Source organism: Mustelus asterias, chromosome 4 (assembly GCF_964213995.1).
Source record: "Mustelus asterias chromosome 4, sMusAst1.hap1.1, whole genome shotgun sequence".
In the NCBI taxonomy this organism is placed as follows: Eukaryota; Metazoa; Chordata; class Chondrichthyes; order Carcharhiniformes; family Triakidae; genus Mustelus; species Mustelus asterias.
The window spans coordinates 42,675,760-42,696,090 of NC_135804.1; the positions used below are offsets into that span (position 1 = coordinate 42,675,760).

Sequence of the window (20,331 nt, forward strand, 5' to 3'; positions counted from 1 at the left end):
GTCATTATGTATGTTCAAGGCTGAGACAGACAGATTTTTAATCAGTGAAGGAATTAAGAGTTGTGAGGATAAGGTGGAAAATTGGAGTTGAGGATTATCATTTCAGATCAGTCACGATCTCATTGAATATTGGAACAGACACAATGGGCTGAACGGCCTACTTCTGCTCTTACGTCTTATGGTCTTAACATTAAACAGATTTAATTCCTCAAAAAAGCAAAACAATGCCAAATCTGAAATCAAAGGCAGAAAATGCCTGAAACACTCAGCCGACCAGGCAACGTCTATGGAGAGAGAAATGTAAGTTAGCATTCTAGATCTATTACCTCTCAATAAAAGTTTTCAAGTTTATTTATTAGTGTCACAAGTACGCTTACATTAACATTGCAATAAAGTCAGTGTGAAAATCCCTAGTTGCCACACTGCGGCTTCTATTTGGGCACACTGAGGGAGAATTTAGCATGGCCAATGTACCTAACCAGCACGTCTTTCGGACTGTGGGAGGAAACTGGAGCACCTGAAGGAAACCCACACAGCCACGGGGAGAATGAGCAGACACAGCACAAACAGTGACCCAAGCCAGAAATCGAACCCACATCCCTGGTGCTGTGAGGCAGCAAACCTAACCACTGTGTCGCCCCAATAGTTCTGATGAAAAGTCATTGAACTGAGATGGTCATCCTACAGTTATTTCTTCAGATGAGCAGTTTGCTCTTAATATTACTCCAGTGACATGACACTAAAATTATTGATATAACCATACAGTCTGAGCCCACTAGTTATAGAATTATTGCATCATACAGCACGGAAGGAATACATTTGGCCCATGCCTGTGATCATCAGGCATTGAGATATTGTCATCAGATACAAAGGAAGGAATATGTTGTACTAAACAGGGTGGTTGCTCTTTCAGTGAAGCACCACTATACAGTTATGACAGTGTGTCTTCTGTGGAGGTGAAATCTTTTGATGCCATCTATAAGTTATGACTAGTTTGTAAAACACTGTTCTAAGAGACTTAGTTGTATGGAACTTGTAAAAGGTTTGGCACTATATAATACTGTTGACTTCAATTTCAGTACTGGCTGTTTGGTAGTCTGAGTTATAAGCTAACAGTTTTTTCTGAATACCAAAAAAAAAATTTCTTTGCGAGGGACTTAGGTCCTTATAAAAACTGCTACTACACAGAGAAAATCTCTCGAAGGAAGAAATTGGATCTTGTTGCTCCTGTTCTCAGATATGAAACGGGGTGGGGAGGGGGGGCAGGGGGCAAAAAGTTCAATTTTGTGAGTCTATGCCAGTGTTCCGTACATACCTATAATATGCCCAATGCTATTTTCGATCGGACAATGTTCAGGCATTTCTGGAAGCTGTCCCCTAAAAATGTTGGGTTCCTTGAATATGCTAATGAGGGACTTGATGCCTACTCAAGGACCATCCCTCCCATCCCTTGGAAATTCGGTTGACCTGGCAGGTTCTGCTCAGGTTCTCGCTATAGCTCAACCGAAGGTCCTTAAGGAGACACCAAAGACTGTTAATGAAAAGGAAAGCTTATTCTTTTTAACATATTTGTATGGAATCAGTAGAAGAAGCATTGCTTACTCAAGCTCCAGAGCACTCCTCAGGGACCATGGTCAGCCATCATTACCCAACAACCCCCAGCACTAGTTCTCCTCTGCCTGTTCCCAGGACTTCTGATACAAGTTTGTCAGATATGCAACTATCCAAATTAGTTGCCAGCCAAGTTGCATACTGATTGGCATCTGTAGCTCACTGGAAATTTGCTGATGAAGACCTAGGCTCAATTTTGGACAAGTCTCTAGCTTCTGGCACCGTCTGAGCATGTCACTCATTTCAGGCCTCAAAATGGGCCTGGAACAATTTGTGGTTTTTGGTTCTTTTTCTGAGGATCTACCCTGTTGGGACAAATTCATAAACTTCCACTGTGTTACTGAAAAACAAAAAAACAAAGCCTTATGTCTTTAAAAGAAAGTAATGAGAAAGCTAAAAATAACAGTTTGCGCAATTTTGAACTCCGAGCCATTTTTGAACAACTTCATGAAGTGAACTTTATGTATATATTTTAAAGTACGTTTTTGTAAAGCTTCTTTGTTTAAGCAACCTTTTGAGGTTGCCCCCAGCCGAATGAAAAAAATAGGGTGAAACGGTACCAAAAGTGTTTTTTCTCTTGCTGTTGCAATCATTACACAAGATGGCTAGCGCAGTCCATCACTACCATCCATCTGGCAATGATGGTCAGATGAGGAAGGAGTTGGTTCACACATGATACGAAAGCGAAGTGACCTAAACAATTTTGCTCCATTAATGACAGGCTTTATATCGAGATGAAAGCATGTACAAAGCTCCACACCTGACTAATTGGTTCAGGTTCCATTGCAGCAGTTTTCACCTCATTTGACATGCTTATACCATCAGGTTTTTGAACTTCAAATCCTTTTGCTGCTTTAGTTTGCTTCAAATTAAAACACAAATAAGGTAGGTACGAAACTAACAATGACTGACGTAATTAAATTCACAACTGTTTTTTCAGCAGTCCTGTTAAATTATTGTATTTTACTGAGTATCAGTGGAAGTTACCAATGTGAGGCAGTAAAGTTCTAATGAATAAAACAATGTCAATCCTAGAAATTTGAAATAAATAAAAAGCTGGTGTGCACAGTAAGTCCATCAGCACCAAAAGATAAGTTTTGGGTAGTTAATATGAAAAGTTTGATTTGATTTGATTTATTGTCACATGTATTAACATACAGTGAAAAGTATTGTTTCTTGTGCTATACAGACAAAACATACCGTTCATAGAGAAGGAAACGAGAGAATGCAGAATGTCGTGTTACTGTCATAGCTAGGGTGTAGAGAAAGATCAACTTAATGCTCCCATCATTCTTGAGTATTGCAACTCACCCATCTTAGCATATAATTTATCTCAAGTTCCTGAATGTCTTTGATTGAACTCTTTTACCTTGCCAATCACTTCAAGAGTATATTGCCCTCTGAGGAAAAATGAAGTTTAAGATCTGTGGAAATTAACTTTTCATTGGGGTTTGCCTAGCATTATTGGAAGATTCTAAGTTGGCCTTATCCATACCATTTGACAAGTTTAAAGCTTTTTTAAAAGACTGTCTTCTTGGCTCATCATTTTTACATAGGATCATTCCTGGTGTTCTTCAGTTCAACGTTTTCAATGCACTTGTGTTCCTTGCGAGTTAGTCAGTAGGATTTGCACACAGTAGTGTAAGGGTAACCACAGGGTTAGATCTTAACTGGAAGCGAGTTTTCAGTGGAAAGGCCAGTGTGGAGTTGGGGTGGGAGGGAAGAAAGAAGTGAGATGAGCAGTAACCTTCCCTGACTATGATCAATTTGAGGCCTGGGCTATTTTAAATTAAGTAGCAAGTAGTGCAGGCCATATAGAACCTGTTGCTTCAGAGAGAGGTTGCCTCTGTCCATGCAGGTCTCGGGTCTGACTGGTTCTGGTTGGTTTCTCCCGATAGGGGCCATTGCCTCATGGTGTGTATGGAGGCCATTGGTTCACTCAGCAGAAGAATAAATTGTACCCCAATGTTGCTGAAGGCTAATGAGATACGGCTTCAAACATCCAAGGTATTCAAAGTTAAGGGAATGGTTATGATGCTCCCATGACGAAGTCCTTTATCATAGAATCCCTACAGTGCAGAAGGAGGCCATTCGGTCCATTGAGTCTGCACAGGCAACAATCCCACCCAGGCCCTATTCCTGTAACCCCAGATATTTACCCTGCTAATCCCCCTGATACTAGAGTCAATTTTGCATGGCCAATCAACCTAACCTGCACATCTTTGGACTGTGGGAGGAGCACCCGGACGAAACCCATGCAGACATGGGGAGAATGCACAAACTCCACACAGACAGTGACCTGAGGTCAGAATTGAACCTGAGTTCCTTGAACTGTGATGTAGCAGAGCTAACCACTGTGCCACCATGCTGTGTCTCCTCTATTTCAAGGAATTGTGTACATAGGAGCACTGACAAACATGAGCTAACTACAAATGGCAGGAAGGTTAAAGCCTCTACCCCTATAGCCATGAACAGTTGGCATGTGATGGTGCATGCATGCTTATGACTGGTGGAAGTTATAGTTCCTTTTGAAAGGTTTACAACCTGTGGCAGTCATTACTGACTTGATTCACTGCCTGACAGGGTCTGGGTAGGTAGTATCATGAGTCTGTGAATTAAAAAGTAAATTACTGAGGCAAAACTCATGAATAATTGACATCATTTTGAGGAGGATGTGAATCTGAGAGGAGTCGGGCACACGAATGGGCAATAAATCTCTGACAATGTGTCACCCTTTTTCCAATCTGTTTTTATATATCTGAGAGCTACAGATGTCCATTATGGACTCACTGAGGAATCCACAGATTCACTGTTTTAGTCAGCAGTTGCTAGAGAGTTGATACAATCAGTCCCACTGCATGATAAGCTTATCATACTTTGAGACATTACTGGCACATCCAGATGCCTCAGTAATGGCTTCAAAATTATTTGGCCCCAGAACAACAAAGAATAATTCAATAAGATTCCTCTCCTTCTGAGGCCAGGATTTTCTTGCCCTACCCATTGGTGGGATCTTCTGGTCCTGCTGAAGTCAGTGGATATCTGGCTGGCTCACTGCATCTGCAAATCCATATCTGAGTATCATATATCAGAACTATTGTAGGTGGTTCAGACCTTGTGGCCCCCAGGAGTAGCATTTGATGTTGATCCAGAATCACAGCATAGTTAAATCATACCAAGTTTACTGGGCATAGGAGCACCAGCCAATAATGGTCATTACTGGGGCAAGATCTCTACTTAGCAAAGAAAACAACCATGGATGACATGAAGCTAAAAGAAAAAGAATACAATACCAAAAACAGTACAGATTCTGGTGAATGGGACAGACAAAAAGAATAGCACAAAGTGATGATAAAATTATTTCTGCTGGTTTGGGAATCTATAAGAGGACAGAGCCTAAAAATTAAAGCCTGGCCTATCAGTAATGAGGTTAGAAAACACTTCCACATTCTGAGGGTGGTAAAAATTTGGATCTTGCTTCTGCAAATGGAAGTTGACATTGAAATTGATATATTTTTGTATTAAGGCATATATGGAGTTAGTTCAGGGATCACCTTGATCTCACTGAATGGCAGAACAGACCCAATGGGCTAAAAATGTACTCCTGGAAAAGTCTTTTTGTACATCCTGCTTCCTCAGTTTCAGCCACTACTGTTGAAACACCATGGGCGGAATTTTGTCAAAAAAATTCGAAGCGCAAAACAGGCAAGAAAGTGGGAGGTTTCTTTGCCTGTTTTTCCAGTGAGGTAAGCCATGGTAATTTATGGCACTCTGTGTAATACAGAGGCTGTAAAGTAATTCTTGCCAGTAGCGGAGGGGGGTGGGGGGTGGGGGGTGGGGTAGGGGGGTGGGGTGGGGGGGGGGCGTGGGGGTGAGGTGGAGATGGAGTCTCAGCATGCTAGTGTGGCCGTTTGCTCAGCAAGTACCCCTATCTCCCAGTATACTGTGTACAATGTATACACACTATACAGGGAAATCTGTCAGCACCCCCCACCCTCCTCCTAATACATCACCCTCCTCCATCCCACCTGATTGTTCCTCCCCCCAATGATCGTAGCTCCGACCCTCCCCCTCGATTACGGCCCTCTCCACCCTGATCACGGCTCCGCTCCCAACCCCGGCCGATTACCGCCCCCCCCCGCCCCCAATTCACTGCGCCCGCTGCACCCCTCCCCCACTCCCGATTGCCGCCCCTTCCCAACTCTGCCACTCCCCTCATGGCCCTGCCTCCTCAGGTCCCGCTCCATTATGCTCCTCCCCGGCTCCATTCCCTTGGCACTGCTCAGTGGGCACTGCCAGGGCGCCAGGCTGACAGTGCCAGGGTGCCAGGCTGGCTCTGCCTAATGGGCACTGCCCGGCCCTGCTCCAGACCATCTGGGGGACTTTGATGACCCAGGTCCCACTGGCAAGGCCATCATATCTGGTCCCCATTGGTGGGGTCCATCTGTGATCCTCACCGGTGAGGACCTTGACTGGCGAAGAGGCTAAGGTAAGTGAACCCAGACTATTGCACACCAGGCTCGTTAATGACGTGCTAAGCATGCCATTAATATTTAACTCAGCTTTGCGCCCTTCCTGGGTAAGCACCTTTTACAGCACTCCCTGTTGGTCAGAAGAGCATGAAAGCTCTGTACCCTCAGGGAAACCTTTGGCCTCCCCTCTGCCAGTTGTGACTCCTTTCTACCCTCGTCTTTATTCATTGACCAAATTCCTGCTAAACCTGGGCCCGACCTCGAATTATTCCCCAGACATTAGAGTCCTCCATGGTATCTTGCTTACTTCCACATAAATATTGGAGCTGTACTATGGCAAAACGGATGTTTTTTGGAAAACTGGAAAAAAAGCTGAAAGGTGGATGACATATCACAGCGAATCAAGGAAAAGACATAAAAAGAACAATCAAATAAGAAAATATCTAGGTAAGGTACTGAAAAGGCATGAGAAGTAATATAAGGAGAAAAATAATATAACTGCAAATAAAAGAAATCTAAAATTAAAAAATGGAAAATTCCATTTTCCAGGTCGCCAGCATCGTAGAAAGGGAAAGATATGCCAGAATCTGGAATAAGAACCACCATCAGATTTGTGTTCTGATGAAATGATCACATCTGCAAATCAATAGACTCTGCCAGGTGCTGATGGATTCCATACATACCAACCATAAGTCTGACCAACACTGAGCACGTAAATTTAATTAACAAGTCTTAAATTAAACTAAAGATTAGAAGAAATGTTTTCTCGTACAGCATATGTGGAATATACTCTCAGGAAAAGCAATTCATTAAATTCATCAAAAGGAGCTGGATACTTATCTGGTTTGAAGCAGGATTGGCAGCAAGAGAGAGAGGTTAATATTATGATAAAATATTTAACGGAAAGGAAAACAAAGGTTTCTGTGTTTCTTGGATGCCAAACATTGTTTGGTGAGCAGAAGATTAAGACTGCATAGTGGAGATGTGACATTTACTTAATAACCCTGGAGGATCAAGGAGTATTTATGCACAGCTTTCTCTCAGGAAATTAAATCACTGTGGCTGACTATACAAGCTTTAAGGAAAGGGCTTGTTGGGCTGGAAGAACTTTTCTAATTCTATGTCCTCTCATGTTCTTATTTGTTATTGCTGCTTGGAGTTTCCATTTCTCATGGCTTACAATTTGGGAAGAAATTAAGTTCTAATGGCCAATATTTTCTCTGCCATTAGCTATGTGAAAAGGGTGTTTCCTTATTGAAATGCATTGAATGGCATGATGCTGCTGTCGGTGTGGTAGATACAAACTAAACTCACCACAGAAAGTTAAGGTGTCCTTTCCAGTCTATTTACGGTTTTAACAATGCGCCAGCATTAATTATTGCCACTGAACATTTTTAGAACTGAAAATTACAGAAGGCATCATTTATTACCCCACTGCAGCAAAATTTAGCCAATAATATTACTTACTGCACTGTCAAAAATGTCTGTATCTGCCCACGATACTCTTCTTCCTTCTTGAATATACAATTGCTTTCCAGGTTTCTGCGCCTAAAATATCAAATTCCATGAAATCAGACATCAGAAAGATTGCTGATGTTCATCCCTACTTTCCTTAGAAGTTTAACCTTTATTTACCCCACTATTTTTCCCTTGCTAATATCCAAGACACCTATCCACTGCATCCAGGGGTTGGGGTAAACAGCCTTTTTTTCTAACCTATTGACTGATTCCCAAAAAGGTAAAAGCAGTTCAATGGAGACTGCCCATCTGAATTTCCTTTCCTCCCAAGAAATGGTATCCAGGCTTCACATCTTGTAGCAGTGCAGCTAAAACAAGGTAGACTGAAAAAAATAATTCTATTTCATAACACTGCATGGTCTTACTTGCTGTTATTCTAACACTATGCATCATTGCATTGCATCTATCCTTCCCTCTGTCCATTTTAAACATAAGATTAAATGTGCTAAATTGTGCACTTCTGTTGTGGATCCTTACCCATTGGAGGTGCATATTGAGAAACTGCCTAACCATTAATTTTAGTGGCTTTCTGAAACTAGTGAATTAGAAATCTTCTCTTATTTAATTTTTCTCTAAGTGAAACAATATCAAGGAAACCTAATTACACTAATCTTGGAAATATTAGCAAATCTAATAAACTGATAAAATCAAGAAACATTTGGAATCATTAAAATTGAATAAACTGAATTACCAAAATTGATGCCTCAGATACAGTAGGTGAAGGTTCTTTAACTTCCTCTTTTACTGGCAACTTTTCTGGTCCTTGTTTTGGGACCACCTCATTTTGATCCACAGTCATAATGGATTCATTTGATGGCAGGTATGAGGTCATCCACTTTAATTCAACATCTAGCGTGCCATTGGCTTGTTCTTCAGAGTTTGCAAGTTCAAATGTTCCTAGAAATAAATTAAGAAAGTGCATAATAAAGATACTGTTTGGAAAGGGCAAGACACTTCATTTAACAAAAACTTCAAAAATTACTGCATGTTTTGGAAGTTTTATATGTTGATCTGAAGGGCTATCATTAATAACAGCCGAAATGAATTCAACAGTAACAAACTATAGAGGCAAACTATATTCTTAGGCACTATATTGGCATCATGACATATATCAATCGTACCATCACAGGGAGGTACAAGATAAAGGACCAGGTAATTCCCTTCAATTAAAGGAAAACAAGTGCAATCAGAGTCACACCAGGCCTCTTGCTTACGTTTACCAGCCACTGGTTCAGGGCAGCATTTGAGAACAAAGAACAGTACAGGACAGGAACATGCCCTTTGGCCCACCAAGCCTGTGCCGACACATGACGCCTTTCTAGGCTAAAGACTAAAATTTATGGGGATCTTAGAATTGTACCCAAATGTCGATGTGGCTACAGATGGCTGCTGGTACAGCAAGGGTCAAAAATAGAAAATACATTAAGAATAGGAAGTCTAATTTTCAAAAAGAAAAAAATGTATTTTGTATTATTACCTATGATGTACTTGTTGTGAGCTAATGAAATAAGGGGAACTTTGGCCTTTCCGAGGTAAGAAATATCATTGGGCTCTGCATCATCAAACACGTAAATAATTAAAGATTCTGACTTTAAATATCGGTCAAGCTCTGCATTAATTGGTACAGGAAATTTCATGTGATCATCAAACTGTGGGCTATTGCTGTTTGGAATGATGGCTGTATCATGGTCTGCAAAATCAAAGAACTTGTAGACAGCATAAGGACTTGGTTGGATGTTCTTTCCTTTGCCTTGTAGGTTGTCACAAGATTTTATCGTAATATGAAGTTCGTTCAGATTACCATCTGCCAGAGCTGCAGTGTGTGCCTATGAGTTCAGAGAAAAAAAATGTTTCAATTCAAGGCTATTACAGTTTATGCAAGGATCTATATGCTGACACTAAAGATGTAGGCAGCAATTTAAGCTTAACTAATCCACTAAGAAACTGAGATGTGGTACATTGCTGGTTTATGGCCCTGCCTGATTTTATTCTCCACTGAAGTTAATGAAAAGTCAGATTGAGTGGGGTGCAAAGTTGGTGTTCCACCTAACCCCATGAGTTTCCCACTGGCAAGTTAGATTAAAATTGCCTCCATTATCTTTAATACTGTCATTTTAATATTCATCTAGTACAACAAAAGTGGGCATGAGAGACAGAAATAGTAATGATTAAACTGCCAAACTACATCAACTTAATCCAACTCAGTTCTCTAGATGTTCATAAAAGCTTATTTTAAATTTGTTAAACCTTTTAATAACCAGTCAGTAACTGCACAGAAAATAATTGCTTGCTGTACACGAGCTTTAAAATCAAGAGATGGATGGTATCTTGATATACACCATAACATTTGATTGTATATAGTTCTGAATAGTTTTCCTGTCTCTCTCCCAGGTCATTATTGTGAATATTGTGTGCATGAGGACAGAGGGAAAATGGAAGTAATTTGCCCCATGGCACTTCCATGCATCTTCAAAAGATAGAAAGACAGATGTTTCTTTATGTAGCAGCTTTTAGGGTCTCTGACTGTAATCAGTGACTGAACATCTATGCATAATTACGTAGGTAAATTGGTCCCCTTGGCTCAAGAACATTGAGTAGATGGAATGTCAACAGTAGTTACCCTGCTCATTGACAACTCAGCTAATCATTGGCTGCAAAATTACATATAATTGACGGGATTCTCTGGTCTTGTCTGTGGTGGGACCCATTGCGAATAAGAACAGAAAATTTGGCATTGCAGCCAAAACTCCATTCACTTTCAGCAGAAAATCTTTGCAAATGAAGATGGAGATTGTGGCCAACGATCCTATTTAACGGTAGCCTGCACCTCTTAAAGGGAGATGCATCTGAGTAACCACTTCCACCAGGATCCCTAATTCAGAGCTGAGGGCCCTCACACCAGGGGAACAATCTTACCTGTCGTCCATGTCCCGCTCCCGCTGCAGTGAGGATGGAGAATTTGGTGCCCAGCTAAATCTCTGTTCACTGCAGCGGGATGGGAAAACCCCATCGCCGTGAATGGCCATAAGATACCGGCCCAGGTGATTCAAGTGTGTCGGAAGTGTCCATGGCAAAATCCAATGCTCAGCAGCCACGAGTGAAATGTTGGTTCTGCATGTCTCCAGAAAGGTGGCCAGGAAGCAGTGGCAAGAGGTAGCAGTGGAGATCAATGTTAGAAAGTTGAGGCAAAGCGTAAAAAGGTTAATAAAATTAAGCAAAAGCAGAAGAGCCACTGTACCTCCAAACAGTAAATTAAAAATGTTTTCAAGCACTGCCATTGCAGCTGAAAGCAGCCCAAGTATCTACCAGCCTGAAATAATTAACTTAGCTTTAAATAGCACTTTTCCTGTCACATTGGCTTCCGAGGTGACAAATCAGGTGCTGTCATAATTTTCATGTAGGTTTTTATTCAAATTATATTTCAATAGGTACAGCAATTAAGTTAAGCATGAGTATGGGATGACTGAGGGGTGGCAATATAGTGACCGATGCACTTCTGGTGTGTTTCGGACACGTGTGTTCTATGCTAGGAATTGATTTGCTGTGAGCCAGTTTCACTCTTGAAGGATGGGTAAAGTGAGGTCCAATTTTGTCCCACGTAGAGTTTACAGGTGCAATACTGCATACCAAAAGCTTAGCTTGTAGGACATCAAGCCCGGTGTGTCACACAAGGGCGCAGTGCTTTATCCACAGTAAGTTTCTTCCAGTTTTAGGCAAGGTAAATAATAAGAAAGCTGAGTAGTCAATTAGCTAACTGGTTTAAATTGGTTTCTGTAGCTGCAGTTCTGTTTAGTATAAATTCAGGGTTTTTTAGTGCAGTTTTGCAGTGCAGCTTGGGACTGAGTATATACCTCTGAGTTTGGCGAGTGGGGGAAGGAGGTATTCCTTTCCTTTGCAACTTTGACAAAGGGTCATCTGGTTAAGCTTTTGGTGAGTACCTGGTAAGTGGTTACGGTTTGCTCTATTCCTAAGCTTTAGAAATTAATAAAATATATAAAAAAAGGAAAATAAATAATTTAATTAAAACAGGGCAGCAGCACGGTGGCACAGTGGTTAGCACTGCTGCCTCACAGCGCCAGGGACCTGGGTTTGATTCCTGAATTGGGTCACTGTCTGTGCGGAGTCTGCACGTTCTCCCCGTGTCTGCGTGGGTTTCCTCTGGGTGCTCCGGTTTCCTCCCATCGTCTGAAAGACGTACTGGTTAGGTGCATTGACCCGAACAGGTGCCAGAGTGTAGTGACATGGGGAATTTCACAGTGACTTCATTGCAGTGTTAATGTAAGTTTTACTTGTGACTAATAAATAAACTTTACATTAAGGAAGGCAGGACAGATAATGTGTCACAACCGCAGCATTTGGGACCTCCTGGATGTCAGTGTGATCCAGGGCAAACATGTCTGCAGTAAGTGTTTTTGGCTGAAGGAGCTTCAGCCTGGAGGCCGAGCTGCAAGTACTGCAACATCAGGGAGGTGGAAAGTTACTTAACCGCTTTATACCAGGAGGCAGTCACGCCCCTTAGGACAGGATCGGCTGATTTGGTTAGAGACAGAAGATTGTGACTGCAAGTGAGGCAGGTAAGTGGACCCAGAGAGCAGGAGTGCAGAATCTCAGGCTTTGACATTGCCCAATATGTTTGAGGTTCTTTCAGCTGGTTTGGATGAGACTGGGAACTGCAGGATGGATGAACTAACTGACCATAGTGCATGGCACATTCAAGTGGAGGGAGCAAAAAAGAATGTAGTGGTGGTCGGGACAGAATAATCAGGGGATTGACACTGTTTTCTGCAGCAAAGAGCAAGAGTTCAGATGTGTGTGTTGCCTGCCCAGTGCCAGGGTTCTGAATATCTGCTCTGGGCTGGAGAGAAATTTGCAATGGGAGGGGAAGGATCCAGTCATCGTGGTCCATGAAGCTATCAATGAATTAGGTAAAACTAGGAAACAGGTTCTTTATAGGGAGTATGAGAAGCTAGGCACTAAATTAAAAAGCAGAACCTTGAAGGTAATAATCTCGATATCATTACCTGGGCCATGTGCAAATTGGCATAGGTTGCCTAAAATTAGAGAGATGCATGCATGGCTCAAAGATTGGTGTGGGAGAAGTGGGTTTCGACTTATGTGGCACAGCACCAGTACAGATAAAGTGGGGGTTGCAACATTTGGGTGGTTAACATCTGAACCATGCTAAGATTGGTGTTTTAGTGAGCTGCATAACTTGGAAAGGAGACAGGCTTTTAAATTAAATAGGTAAGTGGATTAAATTTGGGAAGATGTAGTAAATTCAAGAATAGAGACAGGACAAGAGAGAAAGGTATTAATGTGGGAAATGATTAAACAGACCATGACAGGAAGGGCCAGAGAGTACAAATCTCAGAGTAAATCAGCAAATAAGGCTAGAGGTTACAAAATAGATGGACAAATTAGAGGCCACGTAACTGAATGCACGCAGAATTCAAAACAAAACAGACGAACTGATAGCGGAATTAGAAATAAATAAGTACAATCTGATAGTTATTGAACGACATGTCTGCAGGATGACATAGATTGAAACCTGAATATTGAAGGGTACGTGACACTTAGGAAGGATAGAAAGGTAGAGAGGTAGCTTTGCTAATTAACAATTGTATTGGCACAATGGAGAGTTATTCCCTAAGTTCAGGGAACCAGGTTGCAGAAGCAGTTTGGGTAGAGATGAGAAATGATAAAGGCAAGAAGTCACTTGTGGGAGTGATGTACAGGCCCCTTCACAGTAATGATATGGTAGGCCAGGGTATAAAGGAAGAATTAATGGGAGCTTGTCAAAAAGGCACAGTGATAATAATGGGGATTTTAATCCACATATTGACTGGAAAAATCAGATAGGCAAAAATAACCCAGATGAGGAGTTCACAGAATGTTTACCAGATGGTTACATAGAATAGCACATTCTGGAGTGAACCATAGAGCCTGCTTTATTAGATTTGTTATTGTACAATGAGATAAGATTAATTAATGACCGCATAGTGAAGGTGCCCCTGTGCGCAGTGATCATATTACTGAATTTTACATGATTTGAGGGAGAGAAGAGTGGGTTTAAGAACTAGTATTTTAAACTAAATACGGGGAACTGTCAGGGCATGAAAGCAGAGCTAGTTAAAGTGAACTGGCAAATTAGGTTCAGAGATAACGCGATAGAGGTGCAATGGCAGATATTTAAGGATATTTCAGTATACAAAAAATAGATACATTCCAATGAGAATGAAAAATCCCAAGTGGAGGACCCACCATCCGTGGTTAACTAAAAAAAGTTAAAGATAGCATCAAACTTAAAGAAAAAGCATGTAATTGCACAAAGATTAGTGGCAGGTCAGAAGATTGGACAGAATATTAAAAACAGGCAATGAATGACTAAAAGACTGATAAGGGGAAAAAAATTAGAGTACAGGAGAAAGCTAGCTGGAAATATAAAGAGTTTCTACAGCTATTTTAAAAGAAAAGAGTTAGCAAAGTGAGCTTTGGTCCTATAGAAAGTGAGTCTGGGCACTTAATGAAGGAAAATAAGGAGATGGCTGATGAATTGAACAGCTGAATTTGCATCAGTCTCCACTATAGGGGATACAAATAACATCCCAGAAATAGCTGCAAGTCAGGAAAATGCAACTCAAGAAAATTATAATCACTGGGGATGTGGTACTGAGCAAATTGTTGGAACTGTGGGTCAACAAGTCCACGGGTCCTGATGGACTTCATCTTGGGGATTTAAAAGTGGCTAATGATAGGTGATGTATTCATTTTAATTTTCCCTAGATTTGGGTACGGTTCCATTGGATTGGAAAATAGCAAATGTAGTTACTTTATTCAAAAAGGGAGGGAGACAAAAAGAAGGAAACTACTGGCCAAAAAGCTTAACATCTGTCATAGGGAAAATAGAATCACAGTGAAGGATTTTCCAGCCGTGCTGGCCCCAAAGCCAGAAAATCCCGCCTGAGGTCAACGGATCTTTGCATGGTCCGTGTCCCGCCCACTATGATTCCCGTGGCAGTGGGATTGGAAAGTTCTGCTCATAGAATCTCTGAATGTTAGAAATTATTATTAAAGACAGTATGGCAGTGTGCTTGGAAAAATTTAAGGTAATCAGGCGGAGTCAAAACGTTTTTGTGAAAAGCAAAGGTGAGGCCTTTGTGTTTTTATTTTAACTGGGATGAAGTCCCACTGCACCACGGCCAGCCTTTTAAACTGCCCACCTCTGCACCCAGCAGCCCCTGTGGCTGCTTTCAAATCTTTCCTTGGATCGGCCAGCCTGGCTCCAGCCTACACCTGCACCCTGCTGGCAATGAAATCCCACCTTTGCTGACATTTTCTTCTGGTGCAGACAGGCTGAGTCAGGAATTTTCCCAACCCCTGCTAGCCAGCTTGAGGATGAAAATCCAGGCCAGACAGTTTAGATCTGGAACATGACAATGGTCAGAGGCTAAGAGAAAGAACGATTAGAATCTAACTCTTCAAGATACTCGCCAATCTTCAAATTTGAAATTCACCAAAGACAGGACAGTTTTCATTTTAAATTTAGCTACAATAAATTTGTGGTTCCAACACACACGCTTTCAAACAGCCGACTATTTGATCAGGAGTAAATTGAAGTTCAGTTAAAATCTTGTGCGTTATTTGCAGGTTTTGATAATTGACAAAGCATGTTTTCACACATATATAGAACTTTATTTTCTACCTTTATTTCATACCTTTATTTTCTACCATTATGATGGGATTAAAAATCTTTACATTCATTTATATCAAAGCTTTTTTACTGTATTGAACATTTTTCAAAGCTTTTTGAGTCAAAACCTATCAAACCTAAATTCAGTTAAAAATTTTTAATGACAAAATGTTCACCTGTTGTGTTTGATCAATTGAATGATGACTGGAAGTTATGTATCCTAGAGCTTTAGTTCGTTCCTTATAAAGCCGTATAGCCTGAGCCATTGGCACACGTAGCCGGAACCAATATTCCACTGCTCCATAATTTTCAAAACCTCCTCTGATGCCTACATTCAAAATGGAGACTGTATTTAAGAGAGACAGGGCAGCTGTGAAACAGTAATACATAATACCGCAGAAAATTAAATTTAGGATAATCTATTTACAGATAAATAGATTAGTTCTTTGAATAGCATAAGTCCATGGCTTTTGATATCACTGTTCGTATGCATCTCTAGTATACATAGATAAAAATCTTATTGTACAATCAATGAACTGCATAATTTCCTTTTAATTGTGTAGTCAATTTGTAGATAAAAAATAGCGCTGATCAATATTTGGGATAAACACATTTCTTCTAATTTAATGATTTGCTACAGTTTGAGGTAGAATTAAAAATATCAGAACAATTTTCCCACTTCTCAATCAAGATTTGCTCTGGTTATTATTCACAGGTAAATCATATAAAGACATCCAAAGCAATCAGTCAGAAGAAAAAGGAGAGGCGTTCCCTACTTGAAACGTTGGCTTATACCAGCAGATGCTGCTTGAGCTGTCAAGTGTCTCCAGTCTTTCCTATTTTTGTTAAAAAACAAAGGTACTTCTCTCAATCTAATAAGCTTGTTTTAGGTTAAAAATCACCAGTTTTAGATACATGGTTCTGTTGATAAGTCAAAGTCCTGAAACTTTAGACTGGATTTTCATTCCAGAGGCCAATATCTTGAGTTAGGAAATTTTCTGGCTGAACCCATTCACCTCAGTAAAAGATTACGGGGGAAAGTGGTCAGCAATGCTGCCTCACAGCGTCAAGGACCCAGGTTCAATTCCGGCCTCCAGTGACTGGCTGTATGGAATTTACACATTTTCCCCGTGTCTGTGTGGGTTTCCTCCGGTGCTCCCATTTCCTCCCACGCTCCAAAGACGTGCGGGTTAGGTTGATAGGCCATGCTAAATTGCCCCTTAGTGTCAGGAGGATTAGCAGGGTAAATATATGGGGTTATGGGGATACGGGCTAGGTGTGATTGTTGTCGGTGCAGGCGCAATGGGCTGAATGGCCTCTTTCTGCACTGTAGGAATTCTATGCCCTGAGGAGTGTTAGTGTACAGGATGGAGTTGGGCCAGCCACTGTTGGACTCAAATTGGAGGTGGCCATTGGGGCTACCAAGTATTAACAACTAATCCTTTAATAACCTTCTTGAGTTATCTATCAGACTGTTGTGATAATTGTGGTCTGGAAAGAAGCCAATTGTTACTAATGATATAATGGTAGCCCTGGGACTAATGTCAACAAACAGATATTTTAACCATTAGACCTGTTTTTTTTTCAACTTTCACTGACACAGATGCATTTTTTAATTTTTTTTAAAAGAGCTGGGGATTTAAGCAACTTGATAGTTACATGTACCTTATCTGCGCTTTATGAGCATTTATGTATCCTTCACAAATTTGTGCCTCTCACACTGTGGGATTAGGCTCTTGCTACAGTGAAAATTGAGTCTGTTTATAGCCCTGGTGAGTTTGGGTTTTCCTCATGTGAGACGTGCCTCACTCCCTTTCCCTACTGGTGAAAATGGCATCTTTTGGAAATGTGGGTGAGACGTCTGGATCCAGGTTCTGTCCATCACTTTTAAAGGTCTGCAGTGACTCCACGAGTTTGTGAAAATGCAGCCCTTTAACTCTGTTCCTCTCTCCACAGATCCTGCTAGATCTGCTGAGCATTTTCAGCATTTTCCCTTTTTAGTTCAAATTTTCAGCATTTGCAGTATGTTGTTTTAATATAAAAACATTTTTAAAATTTGCTTACAACATTGTGACCAATCAAGTTTCCCCGATGCTTTCCTTATACCCAGTCCTGGGAATTGTGGATTTTTTCTGTTGTGTTGGTTAATTGGAGATGAATTTAAATTGTATTTAAATCTGATGCTTAGCGGACTAAGCAGCAGTGTGGGACACCACAATGCTCTTTCATTTTGAAGCCTAGAAATCTCAATTAAAGAGGTATATCAAAGATACCTTTTACATCTAACAGTCATGAATTTAAGACTCAACCACATGTTAGATGTAAAAATATGAGGTGACTTTGGACAGTCTTTTTTGCCAGTCCCTCTGGACATGTACCTACAGCATAAACTGGCAATCCTACTTAACAGCAGTCACAAGACAACTGATGTAGGAAATGGAAAATAACACATTATCTTAAATAGAGCTTGCTACTACACTAATCTGCTGAAACTAGTGGACTGTTAAAAATCATGTGTCGAAGCTGACTTCTTATAAAAATAACTCATTGGCAAATAAAATATATACTTCCGTTTGGAATCAACTCTTCTACCTTTCTAATGAATGTGCCTTTGTCCTCCCATGTATTTGAAACTGCAGGTTTTTGAACTAACATAGGCTTATTACCTTTTTTTTGGTAACAAAAACAAGAAGCACTGGAGATGCTAAACAGATCAGACATTATCTGTTGACACAAGTCATGGGTTTGCATATGGAACTCATCTGTCCTGTGCCTGATTGCTCTGAATGACAAAATCTCAGACCCAAAGGTTTGCCAAGCAACTCTGGAATAGGAAATATAATTTTTAAGTCCTGGTTGTAAAAGCTAATCCTATTTAAAGAAAACATCTCCTATCTCTTTACATGGCCTGGTGTCAAATACTAACCAATTACATTCCTCTCAAGCGCCCTGGCACATTTTGCTATTTTAAGGGCACCATGTAAATTCAAGTTATTTTTCCTTGAATATAATAGATTTTGAATCATGACACCTACTCTGAAATTAAGATCTTGAAAAAAATAGTATTGAATAAAATGATGGCATGAACTCCTTGTTTTACATATAAATGATATAGATGAAAATGTGGGAGGAATGTTAAGCAAATTTGCAGATGACACCAAGATTGGTAGGGTGGTTAATAGTGAAGTAGATGGTTGTACCTTACAGAAAGATGTAGATGGGTTGTCAGATGGGCAAAGCAGTGGCAGATGGTATTTAACTCTGATAAATGTGAGGTAATGCACTTTGGAAGAAGAAACAAGATGAGGGAGTGTTTAATGAATGGCAGGACACTGGGTAGCTCAGAGAAACAGAGGGATGGATCTTGGAGTAATTATTTGCAGATCCCTGAAGGCGGCAGAGCATGTGAATAGGATAGCTAAGAAGGCATATGGGACACTGCTTTCATCAGTTGTGGTATAGAGTATAAGAGCAAGGAGGTAATGTTGGAGTTGCACAGAGTGTTGGTTAGGTCACAGCTGGAGTACTGTGTGCAGTTCTGGTTACCTCACTACAGGAAGGATGTGATAGCATTAGAGGGGGCACAGAGCATGTTGCCTAGGATGAACATTTGAGCAATAAAGAGAGACTGGATAAGCTTGGATTGTTTTCTTTAGAGCAGAGAAGGCTAAAGGGTGACATGACTGAGGTGTATAAGATTATGAGGGGTATGGACAGTGTGAGCAGGGAGCAGCTGTTCCCCTTGGTTGAGGGGTAAAGCATAAGAGGGTGTAGTTTTAGGGGATTTGAGAAGAAACTTTTTCACACAGAGGGTGGTGGGAATCTGGAGTACACTGCCTGGGAAGGTAGTAGAGGCTGGAAACCTTACAACCTTTAAAAAATATTTGGATGAGCATAGAACATAACAGCGCAGTACAGGCCCTTCGGCCCTCGATGTTGCGCCGACCTGTGAAACCAATCTAAAGCCCATCTAACCTACACTATTCCAATAGAGCACTTGAAATATCATAACGTTCAAGGACATGGGACAAGCGCAGGAAAATGGGATTAGCTCGCTTTTAGTGGTAGTTATTGTTGGTGCAAACTCGATGGACCGAAGGGCTTTTTCTGTGCTGTATGACTCTATGAGCAGCCACTACTGCAACAATTTGCATTTATGTGGTATCCTTCAGGTAGTAAAACATCTCAGGGTGCACCACACGAATGTTATCAAACAGAATTTGAAACTGAGCCACAGAGGAAGGTATTAGGTCAGCTGACTTCATCAGCTGGCTTTGAAGGAGTGTCTTAGAAAGAAGAATGATATCATACCACTCTGTAAAGGAAAGGCTGATCGAGATCCAACTTACTTCTTCATGTTGTGGAACTCCCTTGTAAAAAATAAATCTTAAAATAAATTTTGAAAGAGTAGCTAAGGGAAGTTCCAAGGACTATCCCATTTGTGATTGAACAATATGGAGACAAAATATTTCTTTATTAACAAATTACGTAATATCTAAAATATTGGAAAAACTCAGAAAATCTTTCCTATGACCACAACATTCACATGAAACAAAATTGAAAGTAAAATTGGGTGTTCAAAAACCACTGATTTTGCCAATGCACATCTCCAATTTTTTTTTAAGAAGTTCAGGGCATACTGGATGATTGCAGAATGACTAATTTAATTCCCCAGAGCTAACAAACATTAATGAAACTTAAACACTAAACTCACAAACAGCACAGAACATTCTGGAAATGAAAATTCTAGCCAAGACTCTCTTCCCCAGTGGGACACTGAACTGCAATTAACAATATATGTTGAGGCTGTGAAGTTAGTTCAGAAACGTTGGGTTGAATCTTCCCAGCCCTGTGGAGATGGGTACCAAGAAACTGGTGGCGAGCTACATCCATACAGCTCCTCAATGCATAACTGCCTTCAGAGAAACTTCCCAGAGGCACCTGGGGAAGAAAATTGGAAGCCCACTCTAATGAGGTGGACAGTCAATTTCACCACTTAAGAGCCCAATAGGCATAATTTTCTGACAGAAATGGGATCTT

The 20,331-nt window shown here is 40.8% G+C and overlaps 1 protein-coding gene across 1 annotated transcript in view; it reads right to left on the reverse strand.

Moving 5' to 3' along the window:
- Positions 1–20,331, reverse strand: part of rpgrip1l (RPGRIP1 like) — a 213,131-nt gene that overhangs the window by 69,868 nt on the left and 122,932 nt on the right. Inside the window, exons 16-20 of the mRNA XM_078210885.1 lie at positions 15,468–15,619; positions 9,079–9,427; positions 8,293–8,498; positions 7,551–7,631; positions 2,372–2,473 (exon numbers count right to left, since the gene is read on the reverse strand). Coding sequence (XP_078067011.1) covers positions 2,372–2,473; positions 7,551–7,631; positions 8,293–8,498; positions 9,079–9,427; positions 15,468–15,619 — 890 coding nt within the window. The remainder of the gene's footprint in view (positions 1–2,371; positions 2,474–7,550; positions 7,632–8,292; positions 8,499–9,078; positions 9,428–15,467; positions 15,620–20,331) is intronic.